The following is a 23,546-nucleotide window of genomic DNA, read 5'->3' on the forward strand; positions in this document are numbered from 1 at the left end:
GTCTTGGTATCTAGAGGGTGGGGGGAAGTGTACTCATTTTACCTTGTACATTTCTCTCTGTATTAATATCTATATATCTGTCTTCTCACTAGATTCTTCATTACCTGAGGGCAAAAACTTTTATTCACCTTTGTATCCTCAGCTCTTAGTACAGCCTGCCACAGTAGACATGCTACAGATATCTGTTGAACAAATGACCCTTTATAAACTTTGCTTCACAGATGTCCAAACAATTTCAGTAGATATCTCCAAATGTTTATAGAAATATTTTAAGCACTCAACAGTGTTATAATAGATGTTCAGAGAAGGGAGCTATCATTTTTGGCTGCGTAAGACTTTGTGACAGTGATAGCACTTGAGCCACAAAGTTTCAGTCCAGAGGCAGGAAAGGGAGGGGGAGAGTATTAACATTCGACTCCCAGGCCAGAGACTAGAGGGCAGCAACTGGAGTCTTCATTGATACATCAAGTTTGGATCAGGGAATAGAAGATTCACCTAAAAAGGTAGGTAGGAAATATAAACGTGGAGGGCCTGAGGGCTAAGCTAAGGAATCTTGACTTTATTCCTGGGCAAGTTGGAGCCTATACTGAAAAGGGTGCTCAGTGATCCTATCAATATATGAACCTGGTGGCAGAACGCTTGCTGCCTTGTAACCAGGATACGCTAGGTGAGCAGACCAGTGGGACACTCGTGAGCGAAATGAGAGCCTGATTCAGGGTGGTGGCACTGGAAACTATAAGAAAATAGATGTAGCACTTCACATATTTTATTAAATCAAATAAATTTTAACATCTTTGAAATGAAATTACATGTCTCAGCTTAATTGGTAGCATTTCTTCTTTCTTAACAACACGTAAAATAATGGTATATCTTAAAGTTGATGGTGTCCAAGATTCAATGATTACAATACCTGGATGTGAGTAAGAAATAGGGAATTCAAAGGAAACGTTTTAAACCTGGGTAACTAGAAGAACTCTATTATTCCTAACAAAAAAGTAAGGGTATTTCCTTGATCCCTATATAGGAGTCTAACCAAATCTTCTATTTGAGCAATGACCCATAGATGAGAATGCTACTCACCTACTTTCCCCATCTGAACTTATAAATAATTAAAAATACTTATTAATGGCAACTTTAATATGAACATGTTTTGACCCTCAGGAAACTAACTGTCATAATTTAAAGGGAAGGGAATTGCCACTGAAAGGAGTACAACGGTGCTTAGGGATGGACGGCGTGCAGTTTCTGGATCCAGCTGATACTCAAACATATCAAAGCAATTGATAACTTCAGTCATTTGAACAATCGGAACTTCTTCAAATACTGGTTCACTTCTTCCTTGGGGTAGGGACGGAGTGCAATGCAAGTGGGGATGTTCTCTGGCTGCTCCACCCACAGCTTGTGGTCAATGTTCTTCTGTTGCAGCGTCTCTGCCAGCAACTTTAAGGTGGTCTCATCTGGGGCCTACAAGGAGCAGAACACAGACTGAAAAGCCCATTTAGTAAGTGACAAAAGGCAAAGGAAAAAAAAAAGTATGGAGGGGGGCTCCTCTTAACTGAAACTGGAGGAACAGCTCTACCAAAGAAGGAACTGTAGAGCATGTCTCTAGAAACAACAGCTTCATTGCTCCATTTGCCATTCACTCTCTGAAGGGGTGGGAGTGGGGGTGGGAATGCATTGTCAGTAATTATGCTCTACACATTTTCTAGTTCTGGTGCCTAAACAGCATCCCTAATCCCTCAGCCAGCTCTGACTTTAAGAGCTGACTACTGGAAGGATTTCTAAAATCACATCACCTCCACCTCCCTCCTACTTCCACCCTAGTCCACACAAACCTAGAAGGATTTTCTTTCCGCCAGGATAGTTCCCAGTTTTTAACTCAAGCGTGGGCAAACTATTCTCTAGTGTCCTTCTGAAACTGTTTCTCATCATCTTTATCACCCATGCTGAATCCCATTACAGGAAATAGCATAGCTATCACTCAGAAAATAAAGGTACTTAGTGTGTTATGTTGCATAAGGTATATTTTTTGGCCTATGAAGGCAGAAGCCACTAAGATAACTAGAGGTTTGTCTTAATCAAATTAGAGGATGCTGGGATTGCCACTCTTAATCTGCTGAGTCCTTTGGGCATGCTGAAGAAGAATGCATTGACTTCCCCTCCCTCCTTCTTCAGCACCAGGAGCAGCACAGTACAAGTTAGAGTGAGTCCAAACCCTTGCTCTACCACTTACTGATTTGTGTGCTCTTTGATAAGTTATGTGACTTAGCTGAACCTTTGTGTCCCTGTTGTAAAATGGGATGATAATGCTTCCTAGTAGTAGTGAGATTCAATGAAATCAGGCTCAGATCTGTGCCTGACACAAAGCACCCAGTAAATGGAGTTAATCTTGGCACTGTCTTATATTTTATTGGTCTTTATGGCTACAGCACCACCTTTATTTAATCAGTGGTGACTCCTACGGCCCTTTCTTGAGTCATAGCTAACAACAGAATCATGAGATGTCTTTTAAATTCAGAGGAGTCCCTTAATCTCTGTGGGCTTCAGATATCTCATCTGAGAAAAGGGGTAAATATTTTATCTGCCTGAAAGCAAGGGAGTGGGGGATGTCTGAACTACATGATTTCTTGAAGCCTTCCTATAAAATCCTATAAAAGGAATCTGAAGGAAAAAGCTATCTGTTTCTTTTCTGCCTACTTATAGATTCTCAAGACATTTTCCTACAGGTTACAGTTTAATGTTTCATTACCCAACAGCAATTTTTCTCTTGAAAAATGATCTGCTTTTGCCAGCTGGCCAGGAAGGAATTACCCAACCCCTCCATCCCAGGTTTATTTATTAAAATAAATAAATTTTATGAGAAGAAAATTGCTTTAAAATGAAAGCAATATTTTTTTCATTATAAAATGTGTGCTTAATGTAGGAAACTAAAAAAAAAATAGAAAAGCATTACAAAATAACCAAAATTCCACTACCCACTCACTACTTAATATTTGGATATATTTTCTTAGTTCTTACTTTCAAAATCTGGATCACTTTGTATGTAGAATATATAGTTCAATTAGAATCACATCATGAGCACTCTTTCATGCCAGGTAAATATGCTCCAAAAACATGATTTATGCTAGTTTCGTAATAATCCATTATAAGGGCGTAAGTTTAGACAATTCATCGTACTGGAAATTTAGTGATTTCCACTTTTTTTACTATGATAAAATGCTCCTATCCTTGTACAACGCTCTTAGGGTGCATCTTGCTGTTTTCTTAGGATACATTTCTAGAGGCAGAATTGACAGAAGGTAAGGGTAAGATCTGTTTGGCTATCTGTAAAAAGAACCTTACGTCTGATGCTAGGTTCAAATTATACTAGGGTTCACATTTATTTTCAAATAATTTGGCGTCAGAACCAGGTAAATGCTCCAGTTTGACTTCACTTGCAATAAGGAACCCCGCGTCCTTACCCTTCTGGATCGGTTTTGCGAAGAGGGTTAAGGACAGTACTTTTCTGCGCAGCCATTAAAAGGCCGGCGCAGTGCACAGGTAGAAAGGCGGGTGTCGCTCCACCAGCCTCCGCCCTCACAGGCATCTGTTTAAGAGGGACGCAGGTAAGACCGAAGGGGTGCGGGAAGCATTTATAACGGGCCCGATGTCCACTCGTCACACCGTCAGGCCCCGCCCAGTCAAGGTAAGGCTCCCTAGGCAATAGCTCAAGCCCCAGAAACCTTACCAAAACTTGTAAGTCAAACACCCCTCCCCACTAATGCCACACCCACTCCATGAAGTTAGGCCCTCCGACTCAAGACCACACCCTCTTCCGGTCTCGATATCCTCAGGGCCCCTCCCCCTCCGCCCGGGCCTCACCTCGAGGACCACCTTGCGCATGCGCCCCAGCTCCCGGAGGTAAGCGGCCGTGTGCGGGTGGTCCCGGTGAATGTGCAAGGCCGCGGTGGCTGCGTGACAAGCCTGTGCTACCAATGCGCCCGCTGGCCAGGAAAACGGCGCTTGTGATAGATCCTTTCGTAACACCAGGTACTGTACCAGGATCTGCGGCTCTGCGCCAGCGGCCGCCATCTTCCCGCACAACTTAAAGGCCAGGCCTATCCTCCGATGCATGCCGGGATCAGGGAGGGGCCCGGAGTGCTGCCATGTTTTTGTACGTTGGGAGTGCAAAGCACGCTGGGACCGGTTGGCTTGGATTTGAAGGCAAGCGGGAACAGCCAGAGGAGAGGAAGTAAGGGAAAGTAAGACCCAGTGGCGGTCGGGGCCGTGATAGGGTGGAAGGCTGAGCGGCATTCTTACAGCTCCTTCCGTGTGCAAGGAAGCCCGGAGGAACCAGAGGCGCGGCGCCTTAGGAGCGCGCAGGGGCGGGGAGGTAGACGTGGACACCGCCGACTCGGACCCGGGGAGCGGACCGGGCGGGTCAGGGAAGGGGAGTCCTAGCGACGACACTTGGGGTGTCCGGGGCGCACGGGTGCGTACCAGCGTTGCGTGTGCCTGCCCTCTAGGTTTGTCTGAATATGAAGCGATTCTTGCCATTTTATTTTGTCTCCAAGGACAGCCCTATTACTGGTGCTTGGACAGCTTTCTAGCAAGGCTCTTGGAAATCTGAGGAGGAGATGGAGCTGGCGAATACTCTAAGTCAAGACGGCGAGTCCAGAGGAGGTATTCAAAGGGTCGCCTTTCCCCCCCTTACTTCTGCTGCCCAAACAACGCGCAGGTTGAAAGCCTTTCCCTCCTCTAACCGATGTGTGACCTGTCCTGTTTGGGAGCAGGATGGTGAAAGGAACTAACATTGAAGACTTAAAGGGACAGGCAGCTAAGATCATTGGAACAGGAAAAATTACTTCACATATTCTAGGCTCTTATCCCTTTCTAGACCAATAGGTTGCATTCCTAGTATGCTAAGCGTTCATATTCAGAGCTACAGTTCTAGCCAATGAGCTTTCTGTACTCTTCCCAGGATTTGGGGGGAGCCATTTATGCATTACTCCCGTGGAAGAGGCAGTGACTGGTATTGGTCAGACCTGGGTTGGAGTCCTGGCTCTGCCATTATAAATACTGTGGCCTTGGGCAAGTTATTTTACTTTTCTCTGCCTCAGTGTTTTCATCTGGAAAATGGAGATGAATAATAGCATTGTGGTGGTGGCTGTGGAAATTAGATAATTCTTTTAATGCTTTTCAAGTGAAGCATTTAGCACATGCCTAATGCATAGGAAATATTAAATAAATGCTTTAATTCTTTGCATGCTTTGTAAGTAAAGGATCTAGCACAAGTGTCTCTTTTTTTAATAAATTTATTTTATTTAGTTTTGGCTGTGTTGGGTTTTCGTTGCTGCACGCGGGCTTTCTCTAGTTACAGTGCGCGGGCTTCTCATTGCGGTGGCTTGTTGTGGAGCACGGGCTCTAGGCGCGTGGGCTCAGTAGTTGTGGCGCACGGGCTTAGTTGCTTCGCGGCATGTGGGATCTTACCGGACCAGGGCTTGAACCTGTGTCCCCTGCATTGGCAGGCGGGTTCTTAACCACTGTGCCACCAAGGAAGCCCCACAAGTGTCTTAATATGTAGGAAATGTTCACAGATGCTTCACTGCTAGAGTTGATTAGCATTATGAAACTGTGACCTTTACTATATTGGTCTTTAGTTAGTCTCTTAGGATCTGAGATTGCCTCTGAATTTCTATCTGTTGGTGAGCTTGTTTTCCTGTCTGATACCCAGTAATATTGGTGGACGGTTCCTTTCAGTGTGTGCCTTTATAGTCCTATGCTCCTAATACTTTTCAGAGTACTTATTCAAGCCTCTGTGGATATCTAAATCCAGTTATGCATTAGCACTTTGGGAAAACATGCGTAAAACCAAAAAAAACAATTCTGCATTAAAAAAACAATCTCTGAGAGAGTCTGAATTTGGTGACCCTGTTTTCCTCTGGGTCACTATTATCATAGATAACTGAGATTAGCCATTTTCAGATGATGCCCTTTTTGAACAGTGTCTTGGTCAGGGACTGCTTGTAGGTCAGTGTTCGGCCTAAGAGGTTGCTGATCATTGACTTCTGTTGTCAGCTCCTCCTGTTTTATAAATTGTTGGCAACGTCTCCAGTTTAGCTGACCACAGAGTTCTGGAAAAAGGGCCACCCTCTGTTCTTCCCTGAAGTGCTTCCCGTTCCTGGGGTTAGAAATCCTTAGCTTCTTGTGAAATTCCCTTTTTACTTCCCTCAGGTGTTTTAGCTCACTTGGAAAGACTAGAGACTCAAGTGAGCAGATCCCGTAAAAAAATGGAAGAGCCACAGAGCGCCCAGGCAGAGGAAAGTGCTCTTGGAACCAGGATTCATGAACTGAGACGTCTGCGAGATAAGCTGAGGGCTGAAGTGAAACAACATCAAGCTAGTGTGAGTAGAAGGGTGATCGACGTTGGCAGGCTTTCCTAGAGTGTAAAAAACAAACATGATCTGGGAATTAGCAAATTTGTGTAATACGTTTTACCTGTGGTCTTACTGGATGGATTTCAGTCCTTGATCCCTCAAGTGATCAATCTGTAGAGTCGGCTAATGTCAATACCCGCTAACAGCTGGCAGGCATTACTGATGGGCCAGGCAAATTCTTCATAATAATCTCTTAAACCTACCCTCATAGACATGAGCCTGTTACCTTAATCTCAGCCAGACTTGCGTCATTGGTACTTTTGTCATTAGCACCATCTTTCTATAACCCAATCTGAAACCTCACAGTAAACTTTGACTTTTCCCTCTTTTCAGCTTTCTCTCTAGCCCAGGTTCAGTTAGTAAAACCTGTCAAATTCTTCTTTAGATTGTCTTTGTGCCCCTCCCCCACCCCCTGCTGTAGAGCACGTATTATCCACATGGATCCTAAATATTTACCAGGTGATTTAGATGGCGAGATTATTGCAGCAGTCTGCTAGTTTGTTTTCTTCTGGTATTTATACTTCTCTGATAAATTCCGCACAGCCAAGAAAATCTTCATAAAACACTACATTTTTCATTAAATTACAAGTTTCCTTGCTCAAAGTGTCAGTAATTATTCATTCCTCCTGGGTTAAGGTCAGCCTTCTTTTCCTTGTCTTCCCTCCCTCTCTTCCTTTTCCCCCTTTCCTCCATTCTCTTCCTCCCTCCCCCCTTCCTTTTTTATTAAAGTAAAATATATATATATATATATATATATATGAATACACATACACACATATGTGTATATGTTGTGCACAAATCTGAAGATCCTTTTACAGAACGAACACACCCTGGTAAGTACCACACAGATCAAAGTGTAGACTACTACCAGCACCCCAGAAGTCTCCCTCTTAAATCCTCCTAGTCATTTCCCTCAAGGTAACTGCTATTCTGGTTTCTGTTACTATACATTGGTTTTACTTGTTATGGAGCTTTACATAAATTTAAAAAGTATAAACTCTGTTATGTCGGGCTGCTTTTGCTGAATGTTATCTCTGTGAGGTTCATCCATATTGGTGCATGCTGTGGTCACTCTTTTATATTGCTATATAATTATTCCGTTGAAGAAATATCCCACAATTTTTTTTACTTATTGTACTTATTGGTGACATTTGAGTTATTTGGATTGTTTCACTTTGGGGCTATTAAGAATAATGCTGCTGTGAACATTGTTGTTCCTGTCTTTTGATATAAAAATATATACTTTTCTATTGAATTGCTGGGTCACAGGGTATGCAGATTATCTTTAGTAAATACTGTCGAACAGTATTTGAAAGTTATTGTACCAATTTTACATTCCCAGCAACAGTGTATAAGGTTTCCATTGTTCTGCATCTTTACTGATACTTGGTGTTGTCAGTTTTAGAAATTTTTCATTCTAGGGTGTGGGAGTAAGTCATTGTGGATTAATTCGCGTTCGCCTATATAACTGATGTTTTTAAGTACCTGTTTGGACACTTGAAAATCTTCTCTTGTGAACTTCTTAAGACTTTTGCAGAATTTTTATTGGGCTGTATATCTCTTATTAAATTGTAGAATTCTTTACACATTTTGGATATGAGTTATTTTTTGTGTATCTGTATTCCAGATCTTCTTTTATGTTTTTTTTTTTTTTTTTTGCGGTACGCGGGCCTCTCACTATTGTGGCCTCTCCCGTTGCGGAGCACAGGCTCCGGACGCACAGGCTCAGCGGCCATGGCTCACGGGCCCAGCCGCTCCGCGGCATGTGGGATCTTCCCGGACTGGGGCACGAACCCGTGTCCCCTGCCTTGGCAGGCGGACTCTCAACCACTGCGCCACCAGGGAAGCCCCAGATCTTCTTTTAAAGACTGGCTTGCCTTTTCACTCTCTAACAATGTGATGAGAAGAAAGTCTTCATTTTAATGAAGTTTGATTGAGGAATCTAACTTTATGCTTACCGTTCTTGTTTCCTTTTAATCTTTGCCTAACTTTAAGAACATGAAGATATTCTGTGTTATTTTCTAAAAGCTTTATTTTACTTTTTATTTTCAGAATTACAGTCCCTCTGAAATTGATTTTTGTGTATGGTGTGAAATAGAGGTCATACTACTTTTTTTTTTTTTTTCCATATGGATATCCAGTTCATCCAGTACTACTTCTGAAGACCACTCTTTTCCCACTGTATTGCAGTGGGTCTTTGGGTCCACTGTGGGCCCGCTTCTGAGTTCTGTTCTGTGCCATTGGTCTGTTTGTCTTTGTGCTAGTACCAGAGGTTTATTACTGAAAGTTTTGATACCTATAGTTTAGGTCTTCTTCAGAATTATCTTGGCTCTTGTTGGCCCCTCGAATTTCGCATAAATTTGGGAATCGGCTGTCAATTTCCAAAAAGAAACCTCCTGTAGCTTTGATTGGAATTGCACTGAATCTATATATTGATTTGGAGAGGACTGAAATCTTTATAGTATTGTGTCTTCCAGTCAGTGTACATGGCGTATCTTCTAGCTTCTTGGGATGAACACTTACTGTTTTATAAGTCTTTTTTTCTCCTGTATGTGTTTAAGGTTATAAATTTCCCTCTAAGCATAGAATCTTAGTCCATATGGGCCACAATAACAAAAGTGCCATAAACTGGATGACTTATAAGCAACAAATATTTTTTTTTTTACAGTTTTAGATGCTGGAAAGTCCAGGATCATGGCACCAGCAAATTCAGTGTCTGAGGACTTAACTACCTCTTTGATTGTGGTCTTACTGTAACCTCACATGCCGGAAGAGGCATGCTAGCTCTTTGGCATCTCTTTTATAAGGGCACTGATCCCATTCATGAGGGCTCCCCCATCATGACCTAATCACCTCCCAAGGGCCCCACCTCCAAATACCATCACATTGGGCTTTAGGTTAGGTTTCTGAAGTTTGAGGGACACAAACATTCAGTTCATAGCACATGGCTTTAGCTATATCCCACAAGTTTTGGTATATCATGTTTTCATTATTTCAATTCAAAATATTTTTGATTTCCATTGTAATACCTTCTTTTTCCCATAGGTTTGTTTTAGAAATATATTGCTTAATTTCCAAAAATTGGGGGATTTGTTAGTAATTTTTTAGTTACTGATTTATAGCTTAATTCCATTGTGATCAAAGAACATGACCCAGCATGTTTTGATAAATGTTTTGATAAATGTTCCATGTGCATTAAATGTGGGTTTTGCATTTTGGGGTACTGTATTCTCTCTATCAGATAGACCAAATATGTTCATCATGATGTTCAGCTATTTTATATCCTCACTAATTTACTTGTCAACTTGTTTTATCAGTTACTGGGATAAATGTGTTGAAATCTCCTGCTGTAATTGTGGATTTGTACATTTTTTTCCCTTTCATTCCATTTTGCTGTGTAGTAGGTACAAACAAATTTAGGATTGTTATATCTTCCTGGTTGGCTTAACTTTTATCATTATGAAATGTTCCCTTTTTAGTTAAACTTCTTAAAGTCAACTTTGTCAAATATTAGTATCACTACAACAGCTCTTGTTCTTGTAAGTATCAATAGCATATAGTTAGACATTTTTAATCCAGCCTGGCAGTCTTTGTCTTCTAATTAAAGTATTTAGTCCATGAACTTTTAATATGATTACTAACATATCTGGATCTCAGTCTACCATGTTATTATTTATGATCTTATTTGTTCTTTGTTTCTCTTTTGTCCTTTCTTTCCACCTTTTGGATTGATCTTTTTTTATTATTTCACTTCTCTAATTATACATGCTTTTAGCATTCTTTTTGTGGTTATCCTCCACAAAACATGCTTTTTTTCTTACTAGAATATACTTTAGATTAGTACTTGTACCACTTTCTGGATAATTACAGAACCTTCTAACATCTTTTCTCTCCCACACATGCAGCCTTTCATGTTATTATTGTCATATGTTAATTCTACATATACTTAAAACTGTATGAAACACTTTTGTATAGTCACTATGCTTTTAGAGTTATATATATATATTTACCTTTTTCAGTGCTCTTTATTACTTGCTGCATTTCCAGATTTTCATCTGGGATTATTTTCCTTCAGTGTAAGTAGTTCCTTTTGGTACTACTTTCAGTGTAAATTTGCTGGAAATAAATTCTCTATTTTTGTTTGTCTGAAAATGCCGTATTTCACTATATTTTTCATGTTTAAAGGGGTATTTTTGCTCAGCATAGAATTATAGATTGAAATTTATTTTCTTTTATACTTTCAATACATTTTCCATTGTCTTCTAGTTCCATAGTTTCTGTCAGATGTTAGTCTTATTGTTTGCATATAGTGTGTCTTTCGCCCTTTGGCTGCTTCATGGTTCTGTCTTTGGGTTTTAGCAGTTTTATATCATAATGTGGCTAGGATTGGTTTTCTTTCTTCATCCAGCTTGGTGTTTGTAGCACTTCTTAAATTAATTACTTGCTGTTTTTCATTTATTTGGAAAATTTGGCCAGCATCTTTCAAATAATGCATCTGCCTCATTCTTTCCTGTATTTCTGGGGCTCCCAAGTATGGAGTTTTTGTTTTGTTTTTACTGTGACCTATGTCTTATATCTTTAATCTAGATAAGAAAATATACCTATTTTCTACTTTTTCTATGTGTCCAGTCAGCTTTTAAACCTGTTGAATTCCTGATTTTGGTTATTGTATTTTTTGGATTTAGGATTTTCATCTGACATTAATAGATTCCAGCCCCTTGGTGTGAGTTCTTCATCTTTTAATCTATTTTAATGATTATGCCTAATAACTCAAATAGCTGAATCCCTTTGGATCTGCTTCTGTTGTCTTCTTTTTTCTCCTGGTTTTCAGAGGTCTGTTCCTCTTCCCTGATATGCTTCTTTTTTTTTTTTTTCAGTGATGGGTATCGTATGAAAAAATATAGGGATTCTGAACTATGTCCTCTTCCTCCAGAAAGAATTTCATTTTTTTTCTGACAGGCAGATAGCATATGGGCATATCACTTTAATCGTTGAAGTAGTCTTTTTCTGGTTTGCCCTTACTCCTAGGGTGTAGTCCTTTGGTGGGGGGCGGGGGGACCTCACTTGAAAGCTTGGGTGTGTTGGGAACAGATCTGTCAAGATCCCCCTTCTTTGGCAGGCCCTGATCTCCAGAATCTCTGCTTAGCTTTTTAACTTTCAGGAGCTTCTTTCTGTTTTGGTTTCTAAGTACCCAGCCACACATAAGCAGTTTAGGATTTGGCAAGTGCCTGGAGGGCAAGTTGTATGCAGAATGTTGGGTTCCCTTTTCTATAGTTTGACCCACAGGAAGGCTGCTCTGGTAACCTTGATCTCCAGTTTTTGTTTCCCTGGCATGGTGAGACTGCTACAAAATTTAGCCTGCAGCTTTCTATTTGGCCTGTATGCCTTGTGATTAAAATCAGCAAATGCTCTGAGGGGGAAAACCTCAGGAAATCCCAGCTCACTTCAGAGCATTTATCCTTAGTCTTCAATCTGGCTATTTTGGTGATTCTCCAGTGCCTTCGGGCCATTTTCTGTTTGTTTACTTGCATTTGCTTATTCCTCTTTGGTATTTGATCCAGCTTGTGTAGTTGTCTCAGAGGGAGAGTTAGTCCAATACCTCCTACTGGGCTGTATCTCGCAGCGTGTGGCTGAGAGTCAGTATTTCTCATCCTGGCACTTGAAAACCTGCACAGTCTGACCCAAACCAACTTTCCCAGCCTTGCCTCTTCGCAGCTGTTTTTGCTTCCTAGACTTTCCTGACATCCTTTTCTTTCTCCTCTCACAGTACTCTCCATGCCAACCAAGTTCATTGTTGTCCAGGCCAGCACAATTTCTACTTCTGATTCCTAGCACTGTAACCCACAAGATTCTTCCTCTGCTGTGAATTCATAGCACCAGGTGGCTGGCCACTGTAGCATTTCTTGATTGATTATATAATTAAAAAATATTGTGCATTTAAATTTTTTCCAGGTAGGTGAGGGCATGGGATTTCTATTATGCCCCTTTGTACCCAGTTTGATCTGCTACATATCTCGCAGGTTAAAGCATCTACTACCAATGTAGAACCCGACCAAACATTAGAGATTACTGAGCAAGAAAGTTTGAAGAGAAAATGGGAAAACGTGAAAGCCATTCTGCAGGCATATCGTTTTACAGGTATAGTTTTTTTCTGACCCGTTCTCTTGTCTCTAGTGAGTTAGTTTGCAAGATGTATTATAAGTCCTGGACTTACTTCATGAACATTGACTTTTGCCCCCTTCAGCTTACACACACACAAAGCTGGCATGCTCTTCACAGGCAACTTGCCCTACAGGACTGGCCCCTTTGTGCAGCAGCAGGTTGACTGGTGGCTGGCTTAGACTGTTCATTTTTAGCAATTTGACATGTGCTAGATGGTGTGCTAGAACTTCCTTCACTGCTGGCTTGCTTTATGCCACTGGTCAAATAGTTTGAACCCCTCAAGTCTCTGTTTCACCATTAAAATGAGGATTTATTTACCTGTTATCTGTATCATAAGAGGATTGTGGGAAGACGTGGGGACTACCATAAATTATTTGACACTCAGGAAAAAAGAAGCATAGGTAAATTGAAAAGTTCAAAATCTCTTCCTCAGTAATTTAATATTTAGGATGCTCTTTCTTTCCCACCATTCTTCTGTGGTTTTATCAACTCAAAGTGAGCTAGAGTCAGTGAGAAGAAAGAGTCTGTTGTCATTCATTCAACGAGCATTTGAGCCCATGATGTATGTAAGTAGGCAGTGCTGAGGGGACTGGGATGCACAGGTGAATAGGATACTGCCTTTGCCTGACATCTCTTAAGGTATCGTCTTATTTGTCTCAGGGATCAGTGGGAAACTGACCAGCCGAGGAGTCTGTGTCTGCATCAGCACTGCTTTTGAGGGGAATCTGCTGGATTCCTATTTTGTGGACCTTGTCATGCGGAAACCACTTCAGATACATCACCATTCGATTCCAGTCTTCATTCCCCTGGAGGAGATATCTGCAAAATACTTACAGACTAATATTCAGCACTTCCTGTTCACTCTCTGCGAGTACCTGAATGCTTACTCTGGGAGGAAGTACCAGGCAGATCGACTTCAGGTATCTGCGATCTTATAAAGCATTTTGTGAGCCCAGATGAGCTTAAAAGGAGAAAAAGGGACATGTTCTTTTTTTGTACTTTCAAATGTTTCATAACTCTGAGCCGGAAGTTTGACCACTGTCCTTCTAATGCTTGTTTCTTATTAATATACAAGCTATTTTCCACCTTCTCTTCTGTTGAAACTCTGGATGATGTTGAAGCATGGATACCAGTTAAGGGATTATTCACTCATGAATGGTGATTCTCAAGCTTTTGAACTTGACCCTTCCTTCGCCTCACAAAGTGGTAGGGTACAGTTGCTATACTTTTAATTCAACAGGAACTTATAGAGTACCTACTATGTGCCGGGTGTCTTGCTGAACCTTGGGTATAGGTGCACAGCAGAATAATGGTTTCTTGAAATACCACAGAGGAATACTCTCCATCTTTGCCTAAGCTCTGGCTTACCTTCTATTTAGGGTTGCAGTTGAGCTTAGGGTTGAGGTAAAAAGGGAAAAAAAAGGTAGGAAATGAATGCAAATAGGAAATAAGTGACTCTTAAAATAAGTGACTCTTATACCTCTTTATGCATTTGGAATGACTCTGAAGCTCCTGGTTGTCAGATAAACTTAAACTGATATGTAGCCTGGCTGTCAGATAAACAAATTGGTACGTGAATGTAGACATGAAGCATCTCAGCCATACATATGTCAATGCAGTTCTTGGCAGAAATAGTATCTCCCCTGTATCCCCAGCCCCTGGCCATTAACTTAGACTCTAGGCTGCTACCAGTTCTTAATTATCTTATAAATCTCTGTCATTTGTCCTTTTTTCAGGCCTTTCTCTGTCCTTCATTTATTTCTGAGATTTAATTAATAGGCCCTGTTTTTGGTAGACATGTTTGAAGCGTCATAACCACTCACTGCCTTTGGAGTTGTAATTGTCATATACTTTGTGTCTCTTTTGATCCTCACCCCCATTAGAGTGACTTTGAAGCCTTTCTGGCTGGGCCTTTGCAGAGAAACTCACTGTGCAACTTGCTGTCATTTACTTACAAAGCGGAGCCGGAAGGCCAGTCCTTCCCATTTTGTGCTAGACTGCTATATAAGGACCTCACGACAACTCTTCCAACTGATGTCACTGTTACTTATCAAGGTAAGAGGAAGGATACCTCCAGGAAGAAATTATAATATGCCTGGGTTACTCAGGTTGATTGAAACAGGGTGAAATAGACTACATCAGTTGGGCCTCTTGAGACACTTTCTTCTGTTTATGTACTATGAACAGAAAAATATGAAGACAGATACCAAGAATATCTTCCTTGTTTCTACCATATTTTCTTCTCCTCTTTGTAAGTAGTAAACACAATTATCCTAGTTTTCCTTTCTCCTTTGCTCCATCCAACTCCGCTAGAGTTCTTTCAGCTTATGATTTGTTTTCATTGGAGACCCCTCTTAGACAGCTAATGAGGCTGTGTCATAGGGTCACTGTGGTGGAGAGAGCCAAGACTCATTTCACTGTGAAACCAAGTAGACATGACAAGTCAGCATATACTTAGCTCTCCAGAGACTTCTCTAAATGAGAATTTTTCAGGGATGGCTGAGACATTTGCTATGACTTTGTTTTCGTTAAGTGTACCATAGTACATGGGCGATAATGAGAAAAAGGATAAAATGTTTTTACGAGGCAGAAATTTTGAAGCTGCCACAGGTTTCACATCATAGGCTTTTGATTTCTCTGGGCAGAGTTTCTGGTCTCAAAATTTCATTGGACCAGTAAGGGGCAAGCCTCTCTCAGCTCCAGACCAAATTAAAAAAAAAGTTAGACGGGTCCAGAATATTAGTGATCCAAGTTCTGATTCCTACAGTTGCACTAAATGAGATTGATAGGTTCTATCTTTTTCTAGGGACGGATGCATTATCCACCACACAGGAAGAAGAGCGAGCAGCCCATGAAAATCTGTTTTTTACAAAGCCCCTGCATCAAGTGTTTACTTCATTTGCAAGAAAAGGAGACAAGCTGGATATGAGCCTGGTCTCCTAGAATATTATTTTCATTGGGAACACATCAGAAGTGAGTAAACTAGTACTGACCACAGTTGCAAGCAAGGTCCTGGGAACTGAAAACTGTTGAAAGGCTCAGACTCCTTGCCTGGGGACCGTCCTTGCAATGAGAACAGACACCCACCTCACCAGCATGGTTAGGGACAAGTTTGAGTCTGTAGACCCTGGCCTTTTCAGACAGTTCTCCACGATTGCCTGGTCACTTGTTACAATGCTCAAGAGTATCTCTTCTCTTGAGATATTGATTTGATCATACATTTTAGCTAAAAATCAGAGTGGTCTGTGGGGGTAATAGAGGGCATTTTGTGAAAAAGGGAGTATGTACCATACAATCGAAGAGTATTTCTAGCTTTTATGATACCTTCAAGTAATTTTGCCTTACTTTCCTCATCTGTGACTTTTGAAAAGAAAGTTCTTAGAACACTCTAGGTTCATGATATGACATGAATCATATAGTTAAGAAGGGAAGTGTGTTTAATCTTTTGTTTGGAATGGAATATTCTAGGTCACTGCTTTACGAAGAATATGGCATGAGAAAGTACTATGGATAAAATAATGAGGGTTCCATGTATCTAATGTCGTTTCCTAGAACATGTTAGTAGAGCACAGAATGTATTAATGAGCTCAGCGGTAAAAAAGCGTGATCAGAAGTCTCATAATTTGATCCCTGCAGAGGGAAGCGGATCCCCCTCCTTTGTCTCTTCCCTCTCCTGCAAGCTCCAGGCCCTGGCTGTACATGTATCTTCCTCATCTCCTGGTCCAGTTAGGGTGCCACTTCTTGTAACCATGGCCTCTGCTCTGCTGGTGCTTTTTGTTCCTTGGCTTGGGAGTATACGCAGGGCTAGTGCTCGGATGTAAAAACCTGTCATCGCGCTATTTTAATTCCTGTCCCGTTTCCCGCCCCGCCCCACCCCCCCAGTCACAAATAGGAGTCATTACCACCCGTACTGCCCAAGGCCAAGACCTGATGGCCACGCAGCAACCTGCAGGTGTGGCAGCCCCAGCTAACTCTGGGAGGAGCACAGGGGAATGGTCAAGCCAGCTTGGACCACCATTTAGAAAGAAGCAGCTTAAGAAGAGAGCAAGGTCCTAGTTTAAGCTCTTGCCTTCCAGGCACATGGTGAGGACCAGCGTGGGAGGCAGCAAAGCACTTCTCAGGTGAGGGCTGGTAACAGAATTTTCCCAATGATCATATTCAAGCTGAATAAAGCTTTTAATAAAACAGTCTTGTTCTTTATCAATACCTGTAAATTCGCTTTTAAAGCAGTAGCAAACGCGACTGTAGCAAGAGCTCAAAAGGCAAGGCAATATCGGAAAGTTTTTTAACAGAAAGTTAAAAATATAAATGTAGAAGATCTGTTTATATATTTTTCTTTCAGAAATAAAGTCCCTTTCCCTCCCTCCCTCCCACCAGGTAAAAGGAAATATTGCACTTTCTGCTCTCATGACTAAGGTGACTGACTGGGGTTCCAGAAGAACCTTTCAAGATTATCAGGACGAGGCCCATTTCACGTAACTCGGACCACAGAGGCAAGCAGGTCTTCAGAGTGAACGCTTCCAAGTTTCTAGCTGGGGACAGAGCAGCTGCCAGCCCTGTCGTAAACAGAGCTGCCCCACCTGTGCTCCCAGCCGGGCCCAAAGGCAGCAGCCTTGTTCTGCCTCTGGTACATTCCTGCTCACAGTGGCCACGGCCTCTCTGGGGGAGGAGGGCTGGTCGAGACTAGGGCTCTGGAAGGATTACTCCAATACTATGCCTAAGAGCCCTACTCTCTGGGGAAGCTACAGGCACTACAGGCACACCAAGGAATAGTATGGCCGCCCTCAGAGCTCACACATCCATAAACAAATGAAGGCTTGAGATTTTTAAACCTAACGTCTACGTGAGTGTGCACCTCAACAGCTTGGGAATGCTGGGACTTGGTCACTTGTCCTTTCCCAAGGCCTGCCTTCGATTCCAGAAAATACACTCTCCCTCCCGTGTGGACTCTCTTGGGGCTCGAGGCTGTTCAGGAGTTGTCTACTACCTGGTGGGGCAGTGTAACCGAGGAGCCATTAGGGAACGTGGCTGGCTTCTCTCGCCCCTTCAAGAAGAAGGTTAGCAGCTCCCCCTTCCCTTTCACAAAGATGGGCCCTCTCCTCACAAAGCGGAAGCCGTACTCTCGAAGGATGACTTGAGTTTCTTCCACCACCTGTAGAGGGAGAACCGAGAGCGTCGGCTTAGAGAGTGAACCTGGGCCGAGGGGCCCGGTGCTACCCACGCAGGATCCCCATCCACAGGCTCCGAGCGCTCTTCTGCCCCTTCCAGCCTGTGTACCGGTTGCGGGGGTGGGGTTTGCCTGGCCCGCCCCTCTGTAACCTTCGTGCTCCCTCTCCTAGGAGGTCAGCCACAGGTCGCCTTGCTTGGCAAGGCTGCTTTTCTGTCCCCTTTGCCCTTCTTGTGGAGCTTTCCTGCCAGAGCCAGTGATACAGATCAGGGTGGTTTTGGGGGGGAGCTGTTGGAGGCCCAAGGGTCACTGGTTCACACCAAGAGGCAGGACATGCTTTTTTTTTTTTTGCAGTATGCGGGCCTCTCACTGCTGTGGCCTCTCCCGTTGCGGAGCACAGGCTCCGGACGCGCAGGCTCAGCGGCCATGGCTCACGGGCCCAGCCGCTCCGCGGCATGTGGGATCTTCCCGGACCGGGGCATGAACCCGTGTCCCCTGCCTCGGCAGTCGGACTCTCAACCACTGCGCCACCAGGGAAGCCCGAGCAGGGCATTCTTTTATCCAGAACTTAAACCTGCATTTTGTAAATGGGTTTGAAGTATTTTCTCCGTTTTACTGAAGCATGTCGTCCCAGTGTGGCCCTTGATCTCAGCATTGCCAACCTAACGTTCTGGGCCAACAGAAAGGAGGCAGTAGTGCCCTGCAAAACATGCATTATTCCGATTCCACTCCCTGGGATCTGAGCACACGGTCGGCTCTGTTGCTGGACGTACCTGAATGTTGCCCATGACCCCTGTGGACTCCATCCTGCTGGCTACGTTGACTGTATTGCCCCAGATGTCATAGTGTGGTTTTCGGGCTCCGATGACGCCAGCCAGTACCCCTCCTTTGTTCATGCCTGAGGTAGAGGCACAGAATTCAGCACAGCCCCATCTCAGAAGCCACCAACTCTTCTCACGGAATTTGCCACCTGGCTCCAACCACAAAGCTCCTAGTTATGTAACATACTCCTCGTCAAGCCTAAGCTACCGGAGGACAGAAGTCACGTGTCCTTCTCACCCTCCTCGCTCTGTGCTCGGTAAATGTCAGCCACCCCAATATACTAACTCATTTAGGACAGAAGTTGCCAGTTTCTCTCTTGGCACACCTGGTACTTCAAGTCTCCTGTGACCTTGCCCAGGATCGAGACCCCCTTCCCAGTAGTGGGTGGCAGGTGACATGAATCTTAACAGGCTGGACTGAGGTGAACAAGGCCCTCAGGCACAGAAGAATTCCCTGGAAAGGTAGACAAACTCAAGTCCCAGCCGGATTCGGAACGAAGGCCATCATCAACAGCGTGGGACAGGGATGGCTGACCATTTCATCGCACTTTCAGTTCGATCATCAACCTAAAGACCCGTAAGGTCCCTTCCAGCTCGGTGAGTATGAACCTCCCCAGCCCAAACGCCTCAGGTGTTTCTAAGCCCCGTCCTCCCCGATTTGCCGAGCCCCCTGCACCAGGGGGAGCACGGCAGGAGTGGGCGAGCCAAGAGGCCTTACCGATGCGCAACATGAAGTTATTGAAGGACTGGTTGTTGATGTTGGTGAGCGTGTCTTTCATGGCGAGCGCGAAGTCGGCCAGATCCGCCAGGTGCTGCCAGCGCTCCTTGTCTGACCTCTCCTGCACAAGAAAGCAACCGTGAGCGCCAGGGCCCGCCGGGCGCCTTCCTTCCCTTCACCTGCTAGTTACAGGCCTTGTTCTGCACTTCCTCCCACAGGGGAGCCAGGGACCTCTTTAGCTCTGACTTGTCACTGTGACAGCTCACCTGGGTCCCTCTGGGTCCAGGGCAAGGATGGGCAGAGGTGGTGGAGAAGGCAAATCCTTCCCAGCCCAGCTGCTGTCTGCCATGCGTCTGGCAGGGTCGTGTCACCACCCTATCTGAACCTGGCCTTTGAATTTTGTATCGCTGTCCTCATTTGTTTCTTCAAGTAATTGTAAGCACTTGAGGGTGATGACCATTCTAGATGTGTTTCTTTAACCTCATCCATAAAGTGGATCTGGCAGTAGGACTTACACTGTACAGCACAGTTGTGAAATAAACTAGGGTAATGTTTTAAGAACAGCCCTTGGGAACAGGGTCCCCACAGTTCATTTCCTCTCCCTCTGGCGCTAAGCACAGCTGGCCTCACAGGGCTGAGCTAACAGGAGAATAATCTGTCAGCCAGTGAGCGTTAACGACTTCCCTCTCCTAACAAAACCATTTCCCCAGCCCGGACATCTTCACTGTTACATAACTGTGTAGATAGTTCCTGCTCCCCGGTTCTTATGAAAGTATAGAGCATTAAGAGGGCATGGCCACAGGCACATGAAAAGATGCTCAACATTGCTAATTATTAGAGAAATGCAAATCAAAACTACAATGAGGTACCACCTCACACCAGTCAGAATGGCCATCATTAAAAAGTCTACAAATAACAAATGCTGGAGAGGGTGTGGAGAAAAGGGAACCCTCCTACACTGTTGGTAGGAATGGAAATTGGTGCAGCCACTATGGAGGGTCCTCAAAAAACTAAAAATAGAGTTGCTATATGATCCTCCAGTCCTATTCCTAGGCATATATCTGGAGAAAATTTTAATTTGAAAAGATACATGTACCCCAGTGTTCACTGTAGCGCTATTCACAATAGCCAAGACATGAAAACAACCTAAATGTCCATCAGCAGATCAATGGATAAAGAAGATGTGGTACATATATACAATGGAATATTACTCAGCTATGAAAGAATGAAATAATGCCATTTGCAGCAACATGAATGTTGGACCTAGAGATTACCATGCTAAGTGAAGTAAGTCAGGAAGACAAATACCGTATGGTATCACTTACATGTGGGATCTATATGATACAAATGAACTTATCTATGAAACATGGATGTAGAGAACAGACTTGTGGTTGCCAAGGAGGTCGGGGGTGGGGGAGGGAGGGACTGGGAGTTTGGGGTTAGCAGATACCAACTATTATATAGAGAATGGTTAAACAAGGTCCTACTGTAGAGCACAGAGAACTATATTCAATATCCTGTAATAAACCATAATGGAAAAGAATATGAAAAAGAATGTATGTATATGTGTATAACTGAATCATTTTGCTGTACAGTACAAATTAACATTGTAAATCAACTATACTTCAGTAAAATAAATTTAAAAAAAAAAAGAGGATATGGCCACAGTTACCTAAACCATCTCACGCCCGGCCTAAGCTGTGGAACAGCAGTGGGGGGCCATGTGTGTTCCCCTCTCTCTGCTTATTAAACTCGTAAACCTGGTTTTATATTTGCACCGCGTTGGTTGTTGGGTGTGTGTCTGTGACCCCTTCGCACAACAGAACTTAATGGCAGCTACTTTTATTATGACATCGTTTCCCACGTGCTACGTGTGGGCTGCCTCTCTCTTGCCCCATCTCCTCTAGACATTGAGCTGGTTAGCTACCTTGTTAGAGCTGGTAAAGCCATTGGTGTTGACATCTGGGGTGACTCCTGAAGCTGCCATGTAGGTGCTGCCAATGGTTTTGATCTTGGTGATGACCCGAAACTTGGGATTGTCCAGGAGCTGAGGCCAGTAGTAAGGAAGACAGAACTGTCAGCAGTCGACGGAGATGAATGAGCCACAACTAAATGACAGATTTGCCTGTTTACAACAAGCCCAGGAGACATCTAAGATGTTTTCCTGTAACAGCTTCATCCAGCCGACACCTGCCACGTGATCCTGGGCCAACGTCCCGATATTCTGAGCCTCAGTTTCTACCACCTTAACACTGGGATGCAGGTGCCAGTCTCCTAGGGCGGGAGCATCTATGTAAAAGCATTTCCCCTGGTGTACAAGTTACCTGATAAATGTCTACTGAATCTGAATCTGAGGGTAGGAGGAATCAGGGGCCTTGGGATCTTGTTTTGGCCAGACTTGTAGGTGATTTCCCAGGCTCTCACCTGGGACCCAACATCTCCAGATGGCTCTGTTATGCGGAGGGGCTTTTATGGGGAGAAACAGCCAGAGTAACTCTAACTTCCCTCTGACCTCTGCAGCCTTTCCTGGGCTGCAATCTGGAAGGGCTGGCTCTGTGGCAGGAGGAGGGAGGCGCAGGATGGTCACTTACAGAGTCAAAATCTGAGATGATCTCATTGAGGAAGCGCAGACACTCAATGCCACCGTTATTGATGCTCTCCTCTGTGTAGAAGTCAGCAAAGTTGGGCAGGGAGGCAAACATGACTCCAATCTCGTCATAAGACTGACTGTACAGCTCCTAAAAAGAGGCGGGGCCCAAGTGCTCAAAAAAGTCTAAGTGAATAATGCGCTATAGAAATGAACCTGTCTTCCATACCCATGACATGTGCACTCAGCTTTTTGGACACACACGTCTCCCAGACTATCCCAACTTTGAATTATTAGAAAGTAGCTCATCACAACAATTAATAACTAAAAAAGAGCTTCACTAGTCCCTGCAACAGCTCCAGCTCTGAGAAGAGGGTGGGGTGGAGCTGGGAAGTGAGGCATGAGAACCAGTCTGAGATGATCACGGTCGGCAGAAAGGTGGGCTCCACCAAGGCCTTGGCTTCTGAAATGGGCCTCCCAGAGGTGTGTGGCCCATGGAAGCAATGTCTATGGCAGTGCCCTTTACCAAAAGCCTGTGAAATTCTTCTTTTGCTTCTAGTATTGTGGTGCTGGGTAGGTCCAGCCCTACCTGGGCCCCCAGGCCATGTCATAAGAAGACAGAAAGCCAGAAGATGACACACAGGCTCGTGGCTCCAGCACAGGGCCACCCCTCACCTCGTCTCTCTTCTTGGACCCCAGGAAATGGCGTGCCACGTGCTCAGGCAACATGTTAGTGACCAAGGCCTCGTTCCAGCGTCTCATTTCATAGACACGTTCCTTCTGGTCGTGGACCTCAATCTTCCATAAGAACAGTGTCCGTGCCAGCTTCTCCACCTATGGACACAGACATAGGTAAGGTGTGAGCTCTAAGCTGGCCATCTGAGGGAATTCCCTCCTGGCCCAGTGGTTAGGACTCGGTGCTTTCACTGCCGTGTCCCGGGTTCAATCCCTGGTTGGGGAACTAAGATCCCACAAGCTGTTCAGCACAGCCAAAAAAAAAAAAGAAAGAAAGAGAAAGCTGGCCATTTGATAGGAAGACGAAAAATGTGAACTTATTTCCAACATGGGAAGACTGAAAGGAAAACGGCTAATGGCAAGGGAAATGAGACCCAGAAAGATTCACCTCATCAAAAGGGCCACCCTACAGGTGCAGTGAGGATCCCAGCCCCGTTGGTTACAGGAAGATGTGAGAGGTATTCTGGACGTGTGGGGCGTCCTGGGACATAATTTTAGCTACAGGTCTGCCCTGTGGGTGGTGGCAGCAGTGGGATCTCCTAGCCCAGGGAGGAGGAGTCCCCATTTCCAGCAGGCTCCATTCGGTCAAGAAGTGGCTGGGGGTGGCTGTAGTTCCCCGACAAGCCACTGGGTGGCATCTGAGCTAACAGGGAAGTGAGTCCCTCACGAGGGTACTTCCTTCCCTCTCTTCCTCTTTTTCCTTTTAACCAAACAAAAACGTCATCAGCTTCTTTCCCATTATTTTCCGGCTCCGTAGTCAGTGTGTTAGTGACCCCCAGAGCCTGGGTGAGTGGAGATCCATGAGCCGCTGGCCTAGGGAATAGAGATTTTATCCAGGCTTTTGTGCCCCTCCCCCAGGCTTCCTTCAGTTTCCCGCAGGAGGTCAGAAGGAAGAGGTAAGAACTGTTGCTCCTGTACTACTGAGGAAGAAACCAGAAAC

General features: G+C 44.0%; 3 protein-coding genes across 4 annotated transcripts in view; 1 reads left to right on the forward strand and 2 right to left on the reverse strand.

Moving 5' to 3' along the window:
• Positions 1 to 814: 814 nt before the first annotated feature.
• Positions 815 to 4,128, reverse strand: PTRHD1 (peptidyl-tRNA hydrolase domain containing 1). The gene is made up of 2 exons (XM_082851568.1): positions 3,862 to 4,128; positions 815 to 1,464 (listed from the first exon to the last, which is right to left on the reverse strand). The coding sequence occupies exons 1-2, from the start codon at positions 4,111 to 4,113 to the stop codon at positions 1,294 to 1,296; spliced, it is 423 nt and encodes a 140-aa protein (XP_082707694.1). The 5' UTR covers positions 4,114 to 4,128; the 3' UTR covers positions 815 to 1,293.
• Positions 3,924 to 15,521, forward strand: CENPO (centromere protein O; the record flags this gene model as incomplete). The annotated part of the gene is made up of 7 exons (XM_082851567.1): positions 3,924 to 4,029; positions 4,559 to 4,662; positions 6,214 to 6,383; positions 12,437 to 12,554; positions 13,239 to 13,498; positions 14,462 to 14,633; positions 15,385 to 15,521. Exons 2-7 carry the CDS (start codon positions 4,617 to 4,619, stop codon positions 15,519 to 15,521), a joined length of 903 nt encoding a protein of 300 aa, XP_082707693.1. The 5' UTR covers positions 3,924 to 4,029; positions 4,559 to 4,616.
• Positions 15,522 to 17,263: 1,742 nt separating this feature from the next.
• The window catches only part of ADCY3 (adenylate cyclase 3), a gene marked incomplete at its 5' end in the record, with an annotated part of 80,778 nt that continues 74,495 nt past the window's right edge, over positions 17,264 to 23,546 (reverse strand). For both annotated transcript variants that reach the window (XM_082851274.1, XM_082851273.1), the window contains 6 exons: positions 17,264 to 17,730; positions 18,519 to 18,643; positions 19,285 to 19,405; positions 21,212 to 21,331; positions 21,876 to 22,022; positions 22,547 to 22,705. In XM_082851274.1, coding sequence (XP_082707400.1) covers positions 17,548 to 17,730; positions 18,519 to 18,643; positions 19,285 to 19,405; positions 21,212 to 21,331; positions 21,876 to 22,022; positions 22,547 to 22,705 — 855 coding nt within the window. In that variant the 3' untranslated portion in view covers positions 17,264 to 17,547. The remainder of the gene's footprint in view (positions 17,731 to 18,518; positions 18,644 to 19,284; positions 19,406 to 21,211; positions 21,332 to 21,875; positions 22,023 to 22,546; positions 22,706 to 23,546) is intronic.

This window comes from Leucopleurus acutus (genome assembly GCF_964270905.1).
Source record: "Leucopleurus acutus genome assembly, chromosome: 12".
Classification (NCBI taxonomy): Eukaryota; Metazoa; Chordata; class Mammalia; order Artiodactyla; family Delphinidae; genus Leucopleurus; species Leucopleurus acutus.